Source organism: Poeciliopsis prolifica, unplaced genomic scaffold, assembly GCF_027474105.1.
Source record: "Poeciliopsis prolifica strain line A6 unplaced genomic scaffold, Auburn_PproV2 SCAFFOLD013, whole genome shotgun sequence".
In the NCBI taxonomy this organism is placed as follows: Eukaryota; Metazoa; Chordata; class Actinopteri; order Cyprinodontiformes; family Poeciliidae; genus Poeciliopsis; species Poeciliopsis prolifica.
Window position 1 is genome coordinate 12,242,303 of NW_026562388.1, and position 23,675 is coordinate 12,265,977.

The 23,675-nt window shown below is 38.7% G+C and overlaps 1 protein-coding gene across 10 annotated transcripts; it reads right to left on the reverse strand.

The window, feature by feature from the left end:
• Positions 1 to 791: 791 nt before the first annotated feature.
• Positions 792 to 23,005, reverse strand: ktn1 (kinectin 1). 10 transcript variants are annotated; one of them, XM_055038255.1, is made up of 35 exons: positions 22,816 to 23,003; positions 17,302 to 17,975; positions 16,941 to 17,099; positions 16,735 to 16,848; positions 15,720 to 15,850; positions 15,476 to 15,580; positions 15,245 to 15,385; positions 15,047 to 15,153; positions 14,068 to 14,212; positions 12,325 to 12,421; positions 12,061 to 12,245; positions 11,885 to 11,974; positions 11,738 to 11,775; positions 11,550 to 11,640; positions 10,691 to 10,759; positions 10,538 to 10,575; positions 10,357 to 10,447; positions 10,144 to 10,212; positions 10,001 to 10,038; positions 9,163 to 9,253; positions 8,950 to 9,056; positions 8,763 to 8,859; positions 8,648 to 8,688; positions 8,467 to 8,557; positions 7,680 to 7,766; positions 5,470 to 5,559; positions 5,293 to 5,379; positions 5,130 to 5,219; positions 4,962 to 5,054; positions 4,267 to 4,350; positions 4,021 to 4,104; positions 2,463 to 2,546; positions 2,282 to 2,374; positions 2,100 to 2,201; positions 792 to 1,736 (listed from the first exon to the last, which is right to left on the reverse strand). In XM_055038255.1, the coding sequence occupies exons 2-35, from the start codon at positions 17,972 to 17,974 to the stop codon at positions 1,707 to 1,709; spliced, it is 3,732 nt and encodes a 1,243-aa protein (XP_054894230.1). In that variant the 5' UTR covers position 17,975; positions 22,816 to 23,003; the 3' UTR covers positions 792 to 1,706. The 10 variants fall into 10 exon arrangements, with proteins under 10 accessions (XP_054894230.1, XP_054894229.1, XP_054894231.1 ...); XM_055038254.1 differs by having other exon boundaries at positions 15,720 to 15,853; XM_055038256.1 differs by having other exon boundaries at positions 12,067 to 12,245; positions 15,720 to 15,853; positions 16,735 to 16,851.
• Positions 23,006 to 23,675: the final 670 nt, after the last annotated feature.

A 23,675-nucleotide genomic window follows, 5' to 3' on the forward strand; every position in this document is an offset into this window, starting at 1 on the left:
AATAGAACATCCTATCTGAATGGCTAAAATAAACCTAAAACAAAGCAAAAATTTAGCTCTTTGGAGGCCTAGTCAAAGCCTGGGATTAATCATTTGAGATGCTGTGGTATGGCATTAAGCATGCATCACACACTCAAAACACCCCCAAAGTGGTTGAATTTGAACAAGTTTGTAAAGGAGTGGCCGGAAATCCTACAGGTGTAGAAAACTCACTGCATGTCATCTCAAATGCCAGATGCAAATTTCACCACCAAAGACAGCGCAGTCATCAGTAGGTCAATTTAGACATACATGATATTCAAAACTATTTCACACTACTTTATGAGAAAAGATTCAGAGGTATGAAGTTTTGCAAAAATCTGCGTGTCAGAGGCTCCATCGTTTGTTGAAGATGTGAAAGATGACCCACAGATAGGATTTAAAACAGCTCCCACTAGGGGATTGGAATTTATATTGGGATTATTTTGTTTACCATAATTTCTATATTTGCAAAAAGGAATAAAAACAAAAACAAAGTGAATACACAGCAAGTTACAATACCTATAAACTAATAATTTCTCAACGTTCCATTGAGACTTAATGGCTCTTTAAATCTGACCCAGAATAACATGTCTGCATACAAACAGTTTAATGTGTTTTCCAAACTAAATAAGTACATGACGAGAAACTTTGGATTTCCATGGTGTGCACTCAACATTTTCCAGGTTGTGTGTGAAAAACATCCTCTCTGGTAATATGCTGGCACCTTGTGGCCAATACAAGGTTTGCAATGGAAAAAAAGAGAAGACAAGCCATATTAAGCATCCCTTTTATTAACATCACCCATTACAAAAAGAACAAAATCTTCAGTGTTAATGGACTCAGCCACAATAAAGTAAGTGTTGATTACACACAAAGTGGGACGCTCATTTCTAAAGTGGTTGCAGTTGGATTAAAAACCTCTTAAATGTGCCTGGTCTTGTACTCCAAACTCTCTTCTCTGTGGAGCTGCAGTAAAGGCGGGACAAAAATGTGTCACCATGGATACAGTCACGTAGTGACCCATCTCGCATGCAGAGAGCTTTACTGACTCCCGTCTTTCCCCAGGAAGTATTGAGCCAAGGTATGCATGGAGCAATCGCGGTGTTTTCTCTTGTCAGGGAGCAAATCAACAGAACAGTGTATTTCAGCAGGTCCTAAGCGGTACACTTAAACAATACATATCTTTAAGTTAAAAGGAAAAGAAACAGGAAATCCCAACGCTTGTTTCTTTAAGCCGGGACATTTCATCTCTGCCCTCTCCAGACAAAACAAAAATCTACTGTAGTTTTAAAAAGTATGTCACTGGAAATTATACAGGTGGATTTATAACAGAGGAATGGTAGCCACACAGTTTAAATAATGTCGGGGTCATTTTTAAAGTTTGAAGTAAAAAAAAATAATAATGATAATAATAAATCAATTGATGAAGCTGCAGAAGAGGAGGAATGTGGCTGGAGTGGAGAATTGGAGTTTTGGTACCGTGCTTGGAGTGTTAGGAATAAAACAGGACCTCTGCCTGCTCCTGTGCAGGCCGTCAGACAAGAGGTCTTTACAGTACAGGTGAAGAGGACAGGGTTTGGGAGGAAGTGAGCAGGAGTGACTGTGTGATGCGGTAGTGAGGAGGCTGAAGTTTGCAGGCTGTCTCTGTATTGCAGTCAGTGTGTCTGTGTGGTGGCATCCTCTCCTTATACCTTCTGTTGATCTTTCTCAGTCTCCTGGAAAACAATAAACTGATTCAGTCTGTGCATTCAACGATGCTGTTAGAAGCTGATAAAACAGGAGGATGTGGAGTAAGCAACACATCTTAATTCTGACTTTTCATTTACAGAAGGAGCCTTAAGTTCGGCCCTTTTCAGCTGCACTTTATATTCAGGCAAATACAAACATACGTATCTAACATTAATGTGGCTTGTGATTTTTCTAAGACAACAGAAACCTTGTTGTCTTTTTAGTGCAGCTGATAACTCAGTGGAAAGGTAAAGAATTAGATTTTTTTTAAAAAATAAGGCCAGTGTGTTTTAGCAGATCTTATAAAAGCTGCAGGTGCAGTGCAACATTTTGTCAGGAAGGGAACTCACCCCCTTAGCCAGTTGCTGGCTGATCGCAATGAGCAGCTGCTGCATTTCTCTCACTGTTTGATTCAGTCCTGCAGTTATTCTCTCCTTCTTGTCAATCTCCTCCTGTCAGACAAACATCAACTGGTTTAAAGCAGATGCTGAACCACTTATTGTTACCACTACTACTCTTAGAAAACACTTACATGTTGTGATGACAGGCTGCTGTTCTCTATCAGGGCATTGTTTTCTATTAGTTTTGTGAGTTCACTCTGGATCTGTTCAAGAGACTGCTGGGCCTGAGTGAACAATAACAATAACTTTTAGCATTATGAGCTGTGGTTCAACCTGTGTGAGCAGACGCATGAAAGAAATTAGCGCCATTACCTTGTACAGGTCTCCAGCTACTCTTTGCCTCTCGTTTTCCTCCGTCTGCAACCTGGACAGCGTCTCAGACAGCTGGGTTTTCAACTGAAGACAGACATTAAGATGGTTTGTCAGATTACACAAGAAGAATCAAAACAGCGGAGACCCACAGGTGCATCTAAAGATTACTTAAATGATTTGAAAAAGGATTAATCACACAGAAAATGACACGTCAATACATAATTTCTATGAACTTTGATTATTTTAGCTTACAGCGGATGGAAACCTTAAATTCAATTTCTCAAAGCTGTGGGAAAGATACCAGTTGTCCAACAGACGCTCATTAACACACTGGATCAGAGGAAGCCAGAAAAGGTCATCACAGAAAAGCTAGCTGAACACAGTGCGGTGTCAAAGAATATTAGAGTAAAGTTAGGTGGAAGGAGAAACTGAAAAAAATGTGGTAGAAGAAAATGTTAATTGAAGAATTTGTAAGCGATTCTGGACTGGAGGTATGGACATATTCAGAATATGGACAACAATGGTTAAATTCCTCATTTGAAGTCATTCCTGAGTCAGAAACACTTTACAGTGTCTTACATGCGCTCAGGAGATTTTGCATTTCATTTGGAACTCAAAAGTCTGGAGGAGTCATTAAATCATGAAATTCTGTTTGCTTTTGGCCAGTCATCAGCTATTAGTCATAGTCATCCAAATGCTGAGAAATATATTAGTGTGTCATAATTCTACATAGTATACTGGTTTTATTTGAGTTGATATTCTATTTTATCAAAACCCATGTGTTTGCAAAATATCATGGATATGTTAAAATGCCCATGAAATGGTATTCTTTTAATGAATGTGTTCAAACACAGAACAGCACTATGTCAGTATGACCTTTTTGCAACAGAGGAATTATGTCACAATCCAAAAAGTCCAGTTTGAGTAACTTGCACACTGAAAAGACAATTCAGACATTTTAACATTACACACCCAATGATAGTAAAACTTGTTCCTGCAAGTCAGGGAAGTCTCTGCTGAAGTCAGTCATTCCATGATCTTCAAGGCTAAAACTTTATGATTGTTATGTAGTTTGATATTCAGATGACATGTTAATTTCTTTATTCTTTGGCTGTGGGAAGCCAAAGAATGTTTGTATGTGAACAGCTCATCTGACATTTGTGAAATTCCAACAGTTGTCAGGAAGAAGATTACATCCAGTAGCACTGCTATTAGCCTGAATGCAGCCATTACAGTTCAAAACAGGGTGGATTTAACACATAAAGTGAAAACAAATCTCCAGCACCAGTTAAGCAACAGACAAAACTGTTTGAAGACTGAGGCTTTAGTTAATTACTGCGGTGACCCATTTTTGGCATCTAAAGAGAAAATATTTAGTGGTGTGAAAAAGACGAGTAGAATACAGATGTGGAAAAAGAAAGGTTAGTATCACAGCAAGTAGAAGGAGGATCATCATTCAGGATCTTATTTCTTTAGTTTTTGTTGTTCAGGATGTAATAGACAGTGAAACCCAAAGCGGCGCTAAAGAAGTTCTACTGAGAGGGTCATCCATGCTTACCAAAGCCAGCTCCTCATTCTGTCTGAAAGCCTCTGTATATGAGCCATCAAGTCTGGTCTGCAATTCAGTCAATAGATCTTTGAGCTGAAATTAAGTTTGACAAGTCGTTGTTTAATGGAGGTCTGTGGGAAGCGATCCAGAGTCTAAACAGTCAAACTTGATGATTGAGGAATAATCTTGTAGCTGCAAAACCCTTCGAATGATCAGAGAGGAACAGGAGGAACGTTCAGTTCAGACTCTGCTCACCTCTCTCACTTCTGTCACATACGTCGCGCTCTCATTCTCTGCCCTCTCCAACTCGGACTCCAAGTGCTGCTTCTCTCTTCTCAGCTGAACCACAAAACGGATTACAGAACAATTAAATGAGAAAGCGCACAGAAAAGGTAAAAGTTTAGACACCAGAGGTGGATTATCCAACTCTGTTCAGTAAATTGGAGCCAGATAAGGTCACCAGAAAGGTCAAAACACAAGTGGATCGTTAACATACGCATAGCCACAATATGTCTGTTCATCCATTCTCATACATAGCATAGGCTGAGTGAGATCCTATTCTTAATCCACAGGATTCCCACTTATTCCACAGTGGGAGTCTGATTCCAACACTGGAATTTACTATATGCCTAAAAGTAACGCATTCTTTCACAGATGTTTTTAAAGAAAAAAAAGCCTGTAAATCTAGGTTCAGATATACAGGTTCTGAAGTTCTAGATACATTCTGGGAGTGGTCCAGAATGTATCATTATATTGGTTTCTACTTTCATTTTTTCTACAGCTTTTGGATACAACAAGAACAGCAACAGTGAAGAACGCTTTAGATTTTCTAACTTTTGTTAGACACTTGTCAACTTCTCAACTAAGAAGAAACAAACTGGAAAAAAAGGACAAACACATCTGTGTTGTAATCTGTAATCAGTTGTTTCTTTCTAAGCCTGAATACACACCTCTCTGACATCTTCCTGCGATTGTTCCAGCTTAACTTTCCACCGAGATTCCTCCTCCTCAACGCAGCTTTGCAGGCGCTGCAGGATTCCCTCCTGTGGACACAGCAGGAATAAGACCTCAGTTGGAGGAAGCTCTCCCCATGACTTCAACTCAAAGAAACATCTTACCGTCTCTGCCAACACCTTCTTGTACGTCTCACAGTCCTTCTGTAAAATCCTTTGGGTTTCCTCTGCTTCTTTCAGTTTCTCAGCTAATTCCTGCAGGATTTATTTATTCATTCAGAACATAAAAGGATTGCTGGAAAACTTAGGCTTCCAATTTTTAACTTACTTCTGACTCCTGTGATGTTTGTCTAACCTGTGTGACCAAGCTTTCAGCCACTGCAGTCTCGAACCTCTGTAACCACTCCTGATGGTTCTGAGGAAAAATTTGTGGTAAAAATTTAAGTCGAACAAGAACATCTGAAACAAAATAAATCTGAAGGCAAAAATGCAGCGTTGTCAATACCTGTTCAGAGGGTAGAGGCACGTGGGGTAGAAGTCTGTGCAGAACATCTCGACACTCAGCTTGTGTTTGTGCCAGCGCTGTTTGGCTTTCCTAGAAAGCACAAAGTACAGAAACAAAAATACAGACAGAAAGAGCGTTGAGAAATATGATGATTTGTTTCAGGTGATGCGGCGACAGGCCCTCTGCACTTACCCTGATGTAAACTAATCATTTCTTCAATCATTTCCTAAATTAATTCCATCATTGTTGTAACTAGAATCAACTTGTTTTATTAGATAAATTAAGTATATGTTATTTCATTTGCACCTTTCAGCAGGCCCATGCTTGGAGACCAGGAAAAATATTTTATGAGTTGAGTTGCTAAGAAACGTGATCAAAGGAACTGCAGTTAATTGCAAACGTAACTGAATATTAAAAAGTTAAGTTTGAAAGTGCTGGATTACAGCCCTGTCACAAATTGAGCAGGAAGCATTTTGTGGAAGAGCAGCAGATATCTGCTCTGCCACTAGCTGAGTCAACCAGAAAAAAACCCAAACAATAACAAAAAACAAAACAAAACAAAAAAAACCCAGACATTTTATCACGTAACCAAAACCATCAAGTTCATTTTTTTTCAGAAAGTTTCCAGAGGTTCTAGAAAGTCTCATCTAGAATATGATTTGCACAAGAAATAGGAGCTGCCACCAGTGCAGAGCTTACTTAGACATGGTGACGGGAAGGTATGAGACCAAAACGACCACTTTTTATGAAAACCACAATCAGGTAGCAGAACAAAGAAAAAAAGGTAAATGCTACCATGTCACGGCAACAGTGTAATGTTATGTGACGGGTTAGCAATCATCCAACCCAATAGGTTTGTTTACAATCATACTTCAAAATGCAAGAAATGAATAAAGAATAGTGCTGAACACTTTCTCTATGAACCAGGAGTCTTTTCTTAGAAAACTGGGTTTTTGTTTCCAGCAACATGGAGCACAATGTCACAAGGCAAAAGTGACTTGGGGACCAAAACATTAGCATTTGTTAGGGTCTATATAAGGAGGAAACTTTCCAAATTACAGTCCTTTCAATGTCAGAATTACAGTTTTGATTAACTTGATATATATATAAAATCCAACATATCAAATACGTATAGTAAAAAAATTAGAATCAGAAAAATAATAAATGCTGAAACCTTTGTAAAAAAGGTATATTTCTGTTATTTTCTCAAAGATTTTGTGGCCATAACTGAACACAAAACTTCAGATTTTGAGCCTCTCATGATCGTTCATGTTCCCGAGTAAGTTCATAAATGATTGTGCCTCCTTAAAAATGACCAAATTAACTCAAAGCTTTTTGACAAATGCAAAAGGAGCTGCCACACATCTGGGCTCCTGGCAATGAACTGATGTTCTGTTCAGCAGTAACAGCTGAACAGAACATGAACCGTCTGAAAATACACAACAGCAACCCAGGCTCAGAGAGCAAAAGTAAGTACCAGGCTCACACTAGAGAATGAGCTTTCTACTGTATCACAGCTGCATTGTGATGTTTGGGCGAGTGTGCTAACCTACTGCTGTAGGAGGATGGCAAAAATACACACAGATCACTGCAACTGCAAATAGAAACAGTTATCCGACTGCAAACTGATCTGTGACTACACAAAATGTAAGGTAAACTTAGCTAAAACATTCAGTTGCACCAGTTTGTCTTGATGGTGATCAGACAGGATTTCTTTGTGAGTACAGGGCTGCTACATATGGATTAAACATTTTGAAAGATTAAGTAGAATTAAAACAGAAACAAAACTGCATTGTAAGGAGTCATTTTTGATTAGTTGGCAATATTGGAGAAAACATGCCATGCTTAATGACAAGAAGACAGAAATAAAACATGAATCTTGAGCTAATGACATCTAGTGAATGACTAAGTCACTGCACACTCATTGCCTGTCTTTTGGTTTAGCAAAACTTCAGAAAAATACTGGAATGATCTGACATGCAACAAGAGGATCGTTCAGATTTGGCAGCTGGAATTAAAGCCAATTAAAAATCGGGCCATGAAAAGAGGACAGAGAGCAAAAGTAAGGTAAACGAGTATGCAGTGTTATCACAGATGATGATGCAAAAAGAAAATATACAGGGTCAATTATGGCAAAACACAGACATTTTGGAGGGGGAATGCATCAGATTGGATCTAGAGTGAAGCAGGACTGAGATGATATGTCGAACCTTGACAGCTTTGCTGAGTTTTCCTTGAAGCATGGACTCGGTGGCTGACAGAGCCTCCATTGCACTCCAGTTTTTCTCCCGAAGCTCCTGTTTTACAAAGTCAGTTCCAGAAAGATACTACTTTCAGTTTAGCCTCAGGGAAAAAGCAGTTAGTGACCCCTAAACAAAGCCTGATCCAGAATGATTTCTTACATTAGAGAAAGAAAAAAAAAAAACTCCAACTGCTAAAGGAACAAGAGGAGAAGAAATTCCAATCTTCTTAATGTATTTGTCCCAAATTCCAATAAAGAATATCAAAGTTTTGTGGTTGCAATGAGATAAAATGTAGGGAGGTTCATGAGGTATACAACTGCATTTACAGAGTTCTTAATGTGAAAATAATTCATTAATGCTTTATTAACAGTTTCTAAAATTCCGAGTCATTCACAACAACAACCAAGCCTGCTGAAACTGGATCCAACAGTGAGAACGACATGAGGAGACTGGAAGCTCTCTTCTGGAATGCTCAGCTTGACAAATCCAAATCAAGGCAGAAAAGATACTGATGAGTCCAATTATGCTGGGCTCCCTAGTTTTCCTACAAAGCACATTCCAGCAAAGAGATTCTAGCTGAACAGAACAAAAAAAAAAACAAACCAATTGAGAATAAGTGGCAGTGGAGAAGAGGAACTATGGAAATTTGCAGTGTTTGGACCAGAGGAGGGGGGACGGTTGGTGGAACATTCAGAGGAAAGGGGGAAAAAGTTTAGTGTTAATGCGTTATTGGTCAATGCTGCAGGAAACTTACGTTGTTCTTTTTCCTGTGAAGCTCCAAAGTGTCCTTCAGCTCAGCCAGCTCCACCTGCAGACTGTCCACCTGATTCTCCTTCTCAGACAACCTACCAAACAGAACAACCTCTTGTTTTTAAAGCTTTTCACTATTCTCATTATAAACTCCTTAAACCTGGGAGTGACATCGCTTCACTTACGTTGCGAGGAATTCAGGGCTTGGTGTTGCAGAGATGGACTGCTATGAACAAGACAGAAATTAAAACAAAATATCTTCTGACAGCAGTCATGTTTGGTTTATAAAACCTTCCTCACCTGCTGTTGTATCTGCTCCACTTTCTCACTCAGATCCTTTGTCTTTACCTTCAGCTCAGTCTGAAGCCTCTGGATTTCCTGGTCCTTTGCTGCTAACCTGAAGTTCAGAGTTTCTCCATTATGGTCAGATTTGGGAGGGGAAAATGTAGAAAAATTTAATTCAATGTGAAGAATGAGGTCAGCTCACTGAGACTGGAGTTCCTGAATCTTGATACCATAACTGGCTATCTCTTGTTGCGCCTGTCTTTGCTTCTCCAGCTCCTGCTGATGAGCAGACAACTGCTGCTGTAGAGTCTATGAGATACAAGAGGATAAAACGTGCTCAAAACTGGAACAAAACTACACCAACGACGGTCGTCTGTGAAAAATGCTCAAATTGTTGTTCCGGAAAGGCCCAAACCTCAACCATCTTCTCCATGGTGGAGCTGCTGGCTTGTGCTGCTTGTAGATTCTCCTCCATCGATTTCAGCTTCACATCTTTCTCTTGGATCCTAAACATCAGTGACACAAGGACAAAAAAAAAAAAAAAAACATTTACATGCTTTACAGAGTCTTCCCGCATTACCAAATACATTTTTCTCGACCTTAAGATTTAAAACAAAAAGAGTAATCTGTTGAGTAAGCCATAAAAAAGAGCCAACACACATGCTGCAGTAAAAACCCTCAGGTGATCATTTGTATAGAAAGTCTACAAGAAAATACAACAAACGACTTTTTAAGTTACGTCATTTAATGCCAACTAAAAAAATATATTTTATTTCCCCCCCATATTTCTATACTTATATTCAAAGTAGCTGAATATTGAGAGCATAGTGGAACGAAAGTTAAATTCTTGTTTGCTTGCACAAACTTGACCAAGAAAGCTGATTGCGATAGATCATTGGCTGAGGTCAACATGTCAATCTACTGATCTTTAAAGATATAATAACTATAGTAAGTGGTTGCATGTGTTTGCTAGACAAGAGAAAGTAACACTAAGCCTAGATCTCTGGTTTACGCCTACTCTTGGTACTTTGGACTTTCTGATAATGATGGAAATGTCACTCGGTCAGACGTCAATAGGATTGCTGTTGCAACTTTCATGCAAATATTTAAAAGGTTTAGCTACAAAGACAACACATTCAGTTCTCCTGAGATTATCAGAAAGGAATGTGTGGCTTAATGGAGCTTTTACCATTTCAGGAGAAAACAACTCGTTACAAACCAGAAAATGTTGGAATTAACTTGATTGATCTTACTGTTTTTGGAGTTCTTCCACTTTCAACTCTGATGTAGCCTGTGGTTAGAAAACAATACAACAAACATGTAAAAGGACAAAAAATTTTTTTTAAATCATTTAGAACCAAAAAAGAAAAAAAACCCAAAATAAACCAAACCTGACCTGTTCCTGCTTCTTTTTATTAAGGTCATCTATTTCACGCCTTAGTGCCTCATTTTCAACTTTCATACTCTGCAGTTTTGGGGGAAGAAAGTCAATTTTCTGATTAAAAAACCCCAAAACAAAACAAAACAAACAAACAAAAAAAAAAGAACAGGGAACAATATCAAAATGTTCACAAAATAAAAACTGTTCTTTTCTAAAAACTGGCATTACCTTCAGCTCTGTCTCTTTGTTGGCCACTTGAATCAACCCCTCCTCCAATAGTCCCTCAACTGTTTTCATGTTCTCCTCTTTCTCTTGGACACTGTGGAGGAAGCAGCTTTTCACTACAGATCTTTTGTTTCATAGACAAAAGTCACCAGCAACAAAAATATGGTTTTTTTTCCACACCTACCTCTTCTGGATCTGGTCCAAGGCCAGCTGGGAAGCTTTCTGAAAAGGGAAGAATCAAAGCCAATATGTTTAGGTGTGTAATAAAGAAGAATAATGTAAAGGGTCTTTGAATGTGTTTAACAAAAAATAAAAAAAAAACAAAGCAGCAGCTAACCTGTTCAGTAATCTGTGCCTGCAGATTCTGAATCTCTGCCTTCAGCAACAAGTTCTCATTGTGCAAAGTCTAAAAGACAAAACAACTCTGTAGATTTCTGAAATACTCAATCCATGAACTTTGTCAAATTGGTCACATTAAACCATAAATTTCTGTTTCTATTGGTATTTCATGTGACAGATCACACAAAGTGGTGCATCATTGAGAAGTGGAAGGAACGATTTTAACATGCTTTACAAAAAGAAATTTGAAAAGTATGACATGCATTTGTGTCCAGTCCCACTGAATCAATACATTCAATAATCACATTTAACTCCAATTTATCAATGTATCTTCCAGCAAAACCTGATCTTGTGACAGTTGGGATGTCGTTTTAAAACCCAACCCATCTTTAGACTTCTCTACAACTTTTCCCTTAAGTTGTTTGATACATTCTCTAACAAATATTTGAGGTCTCAATAGGACTATTTATACAGAGTACCGATGAGACAGGTTTACTTCATTTACCAATAAGTTGGTTTCTGAAGGCAACTGGTTGAACACATTACAGAGGTCTGATTATAAATTCTTGGCACACTTTAAAATGTTTTAATTGTGCTGTAAAAAATGTTGATATCCATGCATCCTTTTCCTTCCAGTTCTCAATTATTCTCAGTGTATCTCATAATATTCCAACAACCTACAGAGCAGTTCATGGTTGCAAGATGAAGTCAAGTGGAAAAAAAACTAAGAAATGTGAATAATCTTGCAAATGAACGTCAACAAAATGTCTTCCCAGCAGATAGAAAACATTGTGATAAACTGCCTACAGACTAACCAGTGACATGTTAGCACAGGAACCTGAAGCTTTAAAACATACCTGCATGTTAGTTTCTCTGCTCGCTCCGCTGCTCCTCTCAGCATTAAGAGAATCCTCCAGACTCTTCCGTTGCAGCTCTTTTTCAGACAGCCTAGATAGAGGAAAAAATATTCAAATACAAACGATTACTGTGACAATCTCTGATGCCAACACATTTGGTGCAATGCAAGGGTAAAAGACTTGCTTACAGCTTCTGTAGTTCCTCAATGTGGGACACATGTTTGGCCTAAATGTTGAACAGAGAAATCTCATTAGCCTACTTGCACTCAGATATGTAGGTTTTAATCTTATTGCTTTCAAAAGAGAAAGAAAAGACAGGTAAAGCTGGTCCACACCTGTGAAGAAATCTGAGCTTGCAGGTTCTCATTCTGGGATTTTTGTGCTTCATTCTGAGCCTGAAGAGCTTTGTTCTCATTCTTAAGTTCCTAATAAAACAAATTTGAAGAGTTATTTTCAAATGGAGTGTGTGATTTATTTTCAGTAATATTCTGAATTGGTCATAGGAGCCTACTTGAACCTGTGCTTGCACAGTTTCATCTGGCACACTGCGCTGGGACATGTCCATCAGCTCCATCACCCTCCGCTCCAGCTGCTCTTTGGAGAGCATGGCCTCATTCAGATTGCTGTGTAGAGTCTGGAGTTCCTTGTTTTTGTTGTTCATCTCCGTCTCAGCTGCCAGAAGTTGGCTGTGAAGGTCTTTTAAAAGACATCAAGTCACTTCACTTGAACAGGACTGAGAATATATAATGTTTTCTGTGACAGGATGTTTAGTGACCTTGCTTAGAGGCCTGAAGCTTCTCTCGTTCAGCGTTGACATTGTGGAGGAAGTTCTGCAACTCTTCCCAGCTTCTCTTGGCATCTTGTAACTGGGCCTGGGAATGACGAGGAATCAAGCAACTTTATAACAAAAGGCATAGCAGAAGAATGTTTGTTTTCTTACATAAGGCATCTCAGCATCTATATCTTTATAAATATCAATATTTCCAGGATCTCAATGCTTATTTGTTTTATCCATTCCAAAACTAGTTTTTCATTTGGATCATTAACTGTTGAAACATTTAAATGGGCCCAAGTTTCAACCATCCAGATGTTGATTTTGGTTTTCTCTTCCATTTTGTGTGCAATGTCCCAGTGTACAGGCACTAAATGAAGTGAAATTTCACTCACTGGTGCCACTTTTCTTGCAACATTCAGTTAAATATTGCCTTGTGCCTTGGTGGCTTTAGAGTTCTTCATAAATATTTAGACCCATTTCTCTTCATCCGATGTGACAGTCTGGGTCAGATGAGTCAAAAGGACACAGTCAGGTTTTCTAAATAAGGCCACAATATGCTTCTGAAACGGCTTTGGCCTCAATCTAACTCAAAATGTATCCACCATGTCTAAAAGCCACAGCTCTACCAGAAAAACATTTTCTTATTTGACTGGTCAAATAAGAAAATGAAATTATGCTCATGGGAACAAAAAGTGTACAGTTGAAATGCAACATTCTAAAAGATATTTATTAGAATATAAAATGTACTTACCTACTACTTTGAATGCCTTTAAACTAATTAGTGAGATTATTCTATACATCAAAATGGACACCCAGTTCTTTTTTAATTCAGGAAAGTTGTTGTATAATCTTTACACTTTGGAGAGGGAATGGCTCAAACTCATCTCTAAATGCTTAAGAGTGAGAGAGTAATAGCTAATAAGTAGGGCCGGCGATTTATCATATTGTATTTATCATAATAATTTATTGTTATACGAATTTTGATTTATTGTTGCGCTGATAAATTACAATTAATGATGTTTTAATGCCCCAAATCTGTCTGTATTGCCAGAATTGTCAGCTTTACCATTTTCTCTACTGTTTACCCAATTAAAACATTAATAAATACCAATAAACCTGAAAATATGATTAAAAGCAGTTGATTGGTATCCTAAAGAAGCGTATTACAAATGGGAAAGGTTTGTTTTAAAGGTCAGTATTTGTGTTTGTGCGGCTCTGATTGATGTGTCACAGTCACAATTATACAGTTATCTAAAAAGTAATAAATTGTATCACGTTTATCGTTATCGCAATATTAACACAACATATCAAGATAAACTTTTAATTCATATTGCTCACTCCTAATGATAAGTGTATATAAACATCTGAGTGGAAATATATGTAGACCCCTTTAAATTGCCTTATTGAGGTTAAAATCTGTGAAACCTAAGGCTTGGTGTACCTCTGAAGTTCACTGCAAAGACTTGTCTGCATCAGGCCAACAGGAAGGGTTGATCCGAGTATTTTACAGGAAAAAGTCGTGTTTATACAAAGCTTCAAACATTTCAGCTTCCTAAGCAAGCAAACCCACCCATCTGAGGTTTTGTTTCCCACAACCCACCCTTGGACTTTTACTACAGTTTCCCTCACTGCTTCCCCACTAATGCTGCCACACCCACTGACTAGATCTGAAGCTAAGCTGCACTATTCTGTGCCGACGGACCCTGCAGCAGAAGGTAAACACACACATCTGGCTTAGCATACCTCCAGCTGAGACACGTTCTGCTTGTAGTTGACCTCCAGTGACTTCCTCTGGTGTTCCTCCTGCTGCAACTTGCTGTTGTTGTCTGCCAGTTCTTTCATCAGGCCGGCGTACTCGGAGCGCAGCTTGTTCAGCTCTGCAGAATTCCTGTCAAGAATGTGAGGTGAAAACTGCTCATGGGGCAAAATTTTGGGAAACTGTTGAAGAAGCAAATTATCAGCAACCCACTGAAAGCATATTTCAGTGTGAAAAGGTGTAGTATATATTGGATATTTCATACGCAAAGGCAGATTAATACTGATTTCCAACAAGCATATAGAAACACAAAAAACATCTACTTGAAAAAACTATTTTATAAAATAATATTAAGAAATCAAACCAACTCACTAACAGAATGAAATAAATGTAAATGTTCAATCTTGATAGTATAAGTATCATCAATCAATCATCTTTATTATCTCTTAAAGGAAATTGGTGTCCTGGAAACTAGGAAAAACAGAAAACAAAATGGAACAAATAACCACACACACTTGATTTGTTTATATTTAACTTGCAAACAATCAATAGTAAAATTTACTAAGAGTCCAAGTAAAGGCCACCCAGATACCACCAGCAGCCCTGACAGATTCATGGATGAACTGATGGCGGGAGTTGAGTCACCTTCGGTGGTATTCTGCATAAATGTTGGTATTATTTGAAAGCTAAGTGCAAAGTGACACCTTTGCACTTAGCTTTGTATTAGCTTCGTGTATTAAGTGCAAGAACCACTGATCTAAATCATAATTATAAAGTACTTCAGGAAGGCCTGAAGCCTTTAATGCTACAAAATTGTCACAGAAATATAATTATTTTGAAATCATTCAAAAATGATTTCCAAGTTTTTCAACTGGATTCAAATATAGTACACACTTTAATAGAATGCACTATAATAATTCAAACAGTTAGATTCTGACAGATTTGACCCAGAAGTGCAGCACTGACTTGCTCTCCATCTGAGTGGTGGCTGAGCTGACAGCGTCCCTCAGGATCCCGTTCTCCTGCTGCAGCCGAGTGATTTGGGCTTCCAACTGCTCCCTCACCTGCTGAAACTACATACAAACACCATGCAACAAGTTACATTTAACATCCGTTACTAAATTAAAGCTATTTTACTGAACAGAGGAGAACATTAGGTTTCACCGATTTTTGCATATTCTGTAGCTCCTGGTAGCTGCCCTGTGCTTTGGCCTGCATGCCGCCCAACTCCTTCTCCATTGCGACTCGCTGCTCTCTCACCATGGCCTCCATTCTGCCAGTTTTCTGTTTCTCAAGCTGAAGCTCCTAAAGAATAAAAGAAAAACACAAGGGAAAGCTTAACAAAACAATCCAAACCTTAGGATGGATTGTGGGATTCTTCAGAGCGTTTCTGACCTGACTGAGCTGCTTCACTTTGTCTTTGGCGATAGAAGATTCCTCCTGCAGAGTCACAAGAAGTTTCTCTCTCTCCTGGGCCGCCGGGTCGGGCCTCGCTGTGGACTGGAGGTCACAGTGATAGAGGAGAAGTGAAAAGCAGACACTTTAAGTTCAGTAATGATTTTCAGATTTTTTAGCTGCATACAAATATTAAGACATGCCATTTGTTACAGTTGTGTGGTTTGTGGTCCAGTGATCTTACTTTGTTCCAGGCTTCTAGGGCAGTAGGGCTCTTTTCTCGGAGGAGAGCGATCACACTGATAGCTTCCGCTTCTGACAAAGCCAGGCTGGACAGACCAGAAAGCAGCTCCTTCAGTTTCACTTCTGTGTTCCCTGCTAATTCACAAAAAGATTGCTGCTGCAGTTTATTTATGCAATAAAAGGTCTGTAAATGTTTTACAGATAATGAAGCTTTGAACTCTGGTTGACTGAGCTACAAAACCTAACCACACCAACATATATTAGATTGCAAACAGTGCTCAGCCAGTTAGGTTTGAGGAAAGTTGAGTGGTAGGAAAACATATGGTTGAAAAATTGCCAAAAAAAAAAAAAAAAGGAATTTGGAAGAAGAATAAACATATATCTTTAATAGACAAATTTTAGTCTATTCAAAAAAAATAATTCAATTGTATATAACCTCAGAATTTAACCACAACTGAAAAATAAAATTAGCTTCTCCACCACCAGTATATGACAGGGTTCCCTAAATCTGGAAACGTTACATTGAACCTCAAGCTACTTGAAATCTGAGTTTCTCTACTCTTCCTCTTTAATACGGCAGTTCAAAATGAAAAGCAAAACTTTCCTTTGGTCTGAATATCAGACTGGACCACAGAGCATCAGTCCAACTCTTAGCCAACACTCATCATGCCTCTGGTTTAGCAGTGGCTTAACACAAAGAATGTAGCAGCTGCAACTCCTGCTCTCGAAAGGTCTGTGTGCGGTAACTCCAGCTACAGTCAAGTCCTTGGGACTCTCCTGTAAGCTCAAGAAAAGCTTTGTGCACCTTTCTTTACCAAATGTTTTCCTTCCACTCAGCATTCCATAAAAATGGTTGGAGACCATAAGCCAAAATTAACAGGAGTCAACACTTGAATTATATCACTCTGTGTGAAATAAATGCAGGAGTTATACTTTTGTAACCTAAATTAATGAAATAAACTTTGCTAGCCACAGCTGGCCAAAAAGGGTTAAAAAAAATCTAAACTACTTCTTACCTTTATCAGTCTCATTCTTCTGTTTCTTGGCAGATGCTTTAGGTGGTACGTCATCATTATGAGCTACCTGGTGGTTGGAGGCAGATGCATCTCCCAAAATGTGGGTTTCCTCTACTACTGTTTAAGGGAATAAAAGATTTAACCTATAAGCCTTAAAGAAACTGCCATCTGACTCAAGATAGTGAGATTGTTTTGATCATTTTTACCATGCTCTGTCTTCTGCTTTTTGGCAGAGTTTTTCTTTTTGCCAGTGACAGCCATTGGGTTGGCACCGTCAAGGACTTTGGTTTCGGCCACAGAAGGAGCTTCCTTTTTGCTTGGAGCTGGAGCTTGCTCTGCTTTCACCTCAAGCTGCTGGACGTCTGCTTGAAATGGAAAGAACATTTAGGGAAACACTTTTCAATCAATTATGATACAGACCAATTCATCTATTATGGAAATATTAGCACAGTCAATCATGCAGCATATATTGGTTTAAGATCTTTGTGTCAATATTAGGATGCATTGAAACTTTGATATTTACACTCAAGGCTTTTCCTTTGCTATAAACATCACTTATTTACTAACCCGCCTCCACTTTCTGCTTCTTCCTGTCTTTCTTCTTCCCAGAGGTTTGGGGAGGAGTTTGAGTTTGAACAGGAGCCTGAACAGCTTGGACCTGAACCTGTGTCTCCACCAGGGGAGGAGGTGGGTTTATTCGTTTGCCTGAAGTTGGAGACGTCTCTGTCTTGTGGCTGACTGGCTTTGAGTCGTTCATTTCTGACTCCTCTAGGTTGGAAGCTGCTGCAGCAGCAGCTTTGGCAGCAGCCTTGGCAGCCTTTTTCTCCTTTTTCTTCCTCTCCCTTAGCCCAGAAGTAGCCTCTGGAGAGACTGAAACTTCGGCAGCAGGTGCAGGCGGGGATGGATCCGGGGTACCCACGGATTCAGGTTCCTTCTCTGCCTCCATGTTAGAGCCAATGCCGTCAGTCAAGTCAATTTCCCGCAGGTCTTCTTCAGACTCTCCTCCACCTCCACCGCTTCCCCCGCCAGCGGATTCCTTCTTCTTGCTTTTCTTCTTTTCGTTCTTCTTACGAGAGTCTGGCTTGGTCGGCGGCAGCTTGAGATCTCGCTTCTGCCGAGCCAGCACCTCATCATAAGAGGTTTCCTTCATGAAGAGCCAGAAGAAGAGGAACATGAGGGCGATGACCAGTGTGGGGGCCAGGATGAGAAGGTACTGAGAGTCATAGATATCCATCGCCATTCTAAGGAGAAGAACAAAAAGAACGGTCGGGGTTGGACAGGTGAGACTTCAACAGTTGCGTTTCCAATAAGATGAGGGTTACAAATAAATTAAAAGTGGTTCTAAAGTGGCTAAAACTTGACAAGGTTTCTAGAATAACCTCAAACCAGTAGAAACCCAAGAGGAGTGGTCTAGGGCTGAAACAATTGTGATTAATCAACTATTGAAATAATCATCAACTAATTAACAACTGATTAATCATTAACTGCAATATACATATTCTAAAAACGCCATTCGCTTAAAAGAAAATCCTCAAACTCTTCATGTGGCATAATTTTGTTTACCTTGATCAAATTCACAAAATTATTTCCCATTTCCTAACAATGTTATTTCTTTTTCTAAAATAACATTGTCTTTCTTATTTAAAATAGAAACTGAGTAATCGGTTTCTTTACAAAAAGAAAGTTTAAAAGTTTACATGAAAAATCTGTAGAATGTGTCATATCTTAAATCCAATTAATCATCAGAAAAATGAATAGAATAACCGATCAGTAAAGTAATCATTAGTTGCAGCCCTAGGGAGAACTCTACCACAAACTGATGGCTACAAAAAGCTTTCACTTGAAGAGAAATTTACTAAGAAACATTGCTCCTAAGATCAGTGGAAGACAGTCTATATATTTGAGATAGTGTGCATAATTTTAAACCCATGTGTGTCATTTCTGATCATCCAAAATAAAAATCTCAAATGAATCATAAAATGTCTATAAAGTGCATGGTCATTAAGACTACATAGAAACCTGAAACCATGCTTTTAGTCTGTTGCACATTTTCATCCAACATACTTGATTTTTGCTCTTTTTCTAACCACATATAAATCTGTGCTTCTGTATGACATTATTCGTTGTGCAGTAGGTCGTTGTTTATGCTAAGAGGGTGGCGAGTGAGAACTGACCTTACCCTATCTTAGCAATATGATCCAATTAGACCACACTGCCCCTGCCAGACAGCTTAATGTCTTCATTACATACTGTAAGTTTACAGAGCGAACAGAGAACTGAAAACTATTCTGTTAAAGCTGAAAATGTTAAGCAAATATTTAAAATGTCTGCTTCATTCATTCAGACTGAAATAGAAACAAAATAGGTCAATACCAAGCAAAAGGCAACTAGGCTAACATTCGTAGCCTGCGTTCTCATTTAGCCACTTCCCTGCCGTTCGGCCTCCGTAAGGACAAGCCCCTGCTGTTCTAAACTTACACTGGGATTGGATTTGAAAGGGGCAAAAATATACCGACATGAAAGTGTCAGAGGCTGAACACCACTCCAGCTGGAGCCAGGAACTTCAGTCCTTTATGCCAGGAGAGAGGACATTCATCTGTTACATTTTAGATATCACTGAGAACACAATAGCCTCAGATGTAATCAATTTAAAATCCACAAAACACATTCTTCAGAAAAATGTGCCATTGCTCTTCCTAGTTCCCATTTATGTTCTAGACTCAAATTTTTAGATTATTTTCCCCATCAGCTCCTTTTTGGGTTTTGTTAGCATATTCTGCAAATCATGAAAGCATGGTGCAGAAGTTAGCTTCACATTCAGCAATGTGGTGAAGGAAGAATTATGCCATTTCCATGCAGAATCATTTCTATGTAAAAATATATACCACTAGATTTTTAGGGATAATATTTATTTTAATATTTTTATAAAAATAAAATAAAAATATTAATTCACAAAAATCTCTGGCTTAAAAATTTTCTCCCAAAATTTATTCCACATCCAACTCCTGATTTTCATTTATTTTTCTCAAAATTACAACTTTATTCTCTAATATTACAACTTTATTCTCATAATTCAATTACTATTACTCACTAAATTACAGTTTTTCCTGTTAAAACAATCTCAAAAATCTCTTTTAAGGTAGAGAAGCTGATAGATAGGAAAAAGATATAAATAAATCAAGAGCTGTGGCCAACGTTCAGCATAGGAGTCAGTGTCGTAGAGCAGGCCTTTAGTAATTTGGATTAAGAAGATTACCCATGATAATAGATTTAAGAATAACTTTCCACTGCAGGGCTTTCTAAGCACCGACAGGCTTAGTCTCACAGTGCAGCGCTGATTGTGTTTCACTCCTGCCTCCAAAACTTCTGATCACATTTCACAACAGAAAAAGAGACATACAATTAGGTCTGTTGCGAGCTTAGCTTTGTTTGGCTGTAAAATCAAACTTTTCATTTAAAAAAAAGAAAAAACCTAAATATTTGCCGGCAAAGCATTTCTAAAGTGCTTAATAGCTCAATCAGATACATCCTGATGCTGGATTTCAATAGCGGTTTAATTAACTGCTGACTTGGTCTGAGTCGGGACTGACATCCATTTTCTTCTAGTAGTCTGAACCCAGTCAAAAATAGGAGATTATCTCCTATTTATTCATCCAAATTCATGCTCGCTACTTTTAGATTGTTTTTCATCTAAATAGAAGAGCATTAAAATGTTTGGTGCGTTTGTTGGCCTAAATTAAGATAGAAAAAAGATCTGATTTTTCAGAAACGCAATTGCCAATAGATAATTACGTCTAATTAAAGAATATTTGAGTGGTTCTGATGTCCGGTCAATCAGTAACTCTGTGTGGCACATTTGCGTTCTCTTCCTCTATGATCTGTTTGCCTTTTAAACAGCATCAACCCAGTGATCTTATTAAGAAGTATGTAATTTATTTAATGGCTCCCTCATTTTCTCACAGTTATAATTGGGCTGCTTTGCAGAATAGAAAAGCGGAGGAGCCAGTTAAAGTGCTCCTAGATGCCATCCTGGTTAGAGGTTTCGAGCACATCCTACCAGGAAGAAAAGACCCAGACATGACCCTGGACACACTATATGGACCTCCTATAGAAAACATCTTCAAAACCTAACTTGTAATGTAAACTCTTTCAAACTGTCAGTAATCCTTGAAGCAACATTGACTGTTGGCACAGAGGCAGTGGGTGGAGTAGGTGGTGTGAAAGTCTGAGGCTTGTTTCCTTTCGTTTTCTTCTCACTTTCTCCCAGTCCTGGGACTAAGAATGGAGATTTCATGCATTCCCCTATGGAGCTGGAGCCTCGTTCCAGCATTGAAATGAGCCTGGAGGACAAAGCCCTCTCGGGCTGTTGGCTCCCCGGAATCTACCCACTTGGCTGGCCAGGCCTCCTGATTTTGCAGGCGAGGACACAGAGGCAAGTCCTGATAACTATCCTGCCTCAAGTCCAAAACAAGGCCATGCAACACTCTAAAGTTAACATCTCTGAAATGGCTACAAGCTGCTTAAAAACACCAACTAAAACAGTAAAATAAGTAAATATTTGCTTAACCTGAACCTATGAATGAAAATTAACTAAACCAATTGAGTTTTACACAAAAACTATTTTTTTAAAACAAAATAACAGGAGTTTAGGGATTTAAGATTACTCTAACCATTGCTACTAAATCAACACCATTTTATAGTTACTAATTATGCATTAATTTAACTGTCATTTATGTACTTGTTACTACAGCAACATATGTTCCTGTTACTATAGTAACATTGCATTTTTTGTTTTAAATAAAAGCAATCACATTATGTTACACTATTTTGTCTCAAATTTTAATGAAGATGATTTGATACAATTGTCAGACCATGCCTACATACAAACTGGACAGTGTGTCTTAATACACTCATACAGAGACATGAACTCCAGTCAGAGAAAAAGCTCTCATGCAAGGTAGATTATTGATAATGTTCTATCATAAACTGGTTCATAAAGTGAATGAATCAAAGTACACGGTATAGCTGCCTGGTTATGGAGGAAAACATTAATCAGAAGCAGTGCTTTCATTTTTTACTCAATCTGGGCAAAACAACCTTGAGAAATAACTTATCAGTATATAAGGATCAGATAAAGGGAAACAACAAGCCAAAACAAACATCAAGTCAGAATGGAGGAGAATTTAAATTTTTGCGCTTTTTAAGTTTCTAAGTAGATCCTGGTTGACTTTCCAATGAGTCCAAAGTCCCCCGAGCATCAAAGAGGCCTAAATGTCACAAGGACACTTACAATACATGAAGGGTTTGGCAGCACAAATGTCACTCAGTGTAAATACCAGAAATAGTTTACAGTAGCTCAACTTGTCTTTGACACAGGATGGTATCCTTTACACCACCTCAGCACTTTCAGGTGCAGTACTAAATGTGCTAGCTTGCTTGGTCATGCTTAACATTAACCGCAGGGCGAGTGATGGCAGCTGGTTCCACGTCAACTCAGAAGCTACACCCCAAAAAACGAAAGAACCATGAAGGTGTCTTTTCTTACTGGTGTGATACTTTCAACGCTATGAAATTAGTCACCAGAAGCAGCAAGCAAGAATGCTCACAACCTCACTTCCCCAAAATGTCCTGACAGGGCTTGTCCTGTGAACCGGACGTTGTCAGTGTGAATGAGCTCACTTTCTAAATGTTCTTTTAAGTTCAGAGGGACTATGAATGAGCTAGCTAACAGAGCTAACTAACGGTTGACCACCATCATGCTAACCGGTCAGTCAAGTTTAATACACCGGAAATATTTGTCACTATAAATGAGCTGGCCAAGACAGTGAGTAGGAGGAATAGTTTGGATCCCACTCAGAAACACTCATTGCTCTCTGGAGGCGTGGACCTCTTCCCTGACAGGCCTCGTACTATCCCAGCCTCCCTCTCTTTAAATCTCTGACCCGGCGCACTGCTTAACTCTTCCGCTGCGGCCCGTTCCCAGGCCTGCGTGACAAGCTAAAGAGCAGCCCTGACCGGGACAAGCGGTTATTCTCACCAACAATTACCGATAACACCTAGGGAAACCGCAGTCGTGAGTACCTGTGGCTTCAGTTGTCTCTTTCCGTTGCTAGTGGTTAATTGGCGTTGTTCTGCGTTGACTCTGCTACACTCTCGACTTCCCAGGGCAGCTCCAGCCTGGCTTTCTCCTGCGCTTTCCGTCACACTCTCTGCTCCGCTGTTTCTGGTTTGCGGGGGCGGGTCATAAGCAGCCTGATGGGAGCGCTCGATTTGTGAGCCGACATACACCGGCGGAACAAGTAGTCATACGTCATACGTTGATTTTGGACAAAAAAGAAAATAAAAAAATATTCCATACATGATATATGTATTTATATGTATATTTATCTCAAGTATCAAGTAGGGGTATATGTATATATTAATTAAAAAGAATAGTATATTTTTATGATTACTTCTGTTAATTTTGATGATTAAGACTTACAGTCTTAATCAGATAGTCTCAGAATATTAGACTATTACACATAACCAATACAAAAAGTTTTGCCACTATGTTATTATGTTATTATACTATGTTACTTACATAGTATCTAAACACATTATTAGAAAGTTGAGTAGAAGGAAAAAATCAGTAATAGAAAAAAGTCAACAAGTAAAGATAACTACAACCTTGAGAGGGTTGTGAAGTAAAGTATAAGTTTGGGGAGATTTAAAAAAGCGTTATGGATTACTGTTAGAGTCAATGCTTCAAGTGACTTCAAGGACCTAGGCCACATGTGTTGCATTTGTTGTGATCAGTCACCCTAGACAAGACAATGCCAAAGGTGCCGTTCATGAGCAAAAGAGAAAACGGACTGGATTGCTGCTTTGTTGTTCAAAGTTCTTTTTTGAGATAAAAGACAGTTTTCTGTTTTGGGGTCTTTTGGTGTTAGTTCTTATGGTTT

Excerpts from the sequence above, each read along its gene's own strand:
- ktn1 (XM_055038250.1), bottom strand. The coding sequence starts at position 17,974 with ATGGCGATGGATATCTATGACTCTCAGTACCTTCTCATCCTGGCCCCC. Across the intron at positions 11,975-12,060 it reads CTGTGCAAGCACAGGTTCAA|GAACTTAAGAATGAGAACAA; the intron begins GTAGGCTCCTAT and ends TTGTTTTATTAG. Across the intron at positions 5,380-5,469 it reads TGCCTCTACCCTCTGAACAG|AACCATCAGGAGTGGTTACA; the intron begins GTATTGACAACG and ends ATTTTTCCTCAG.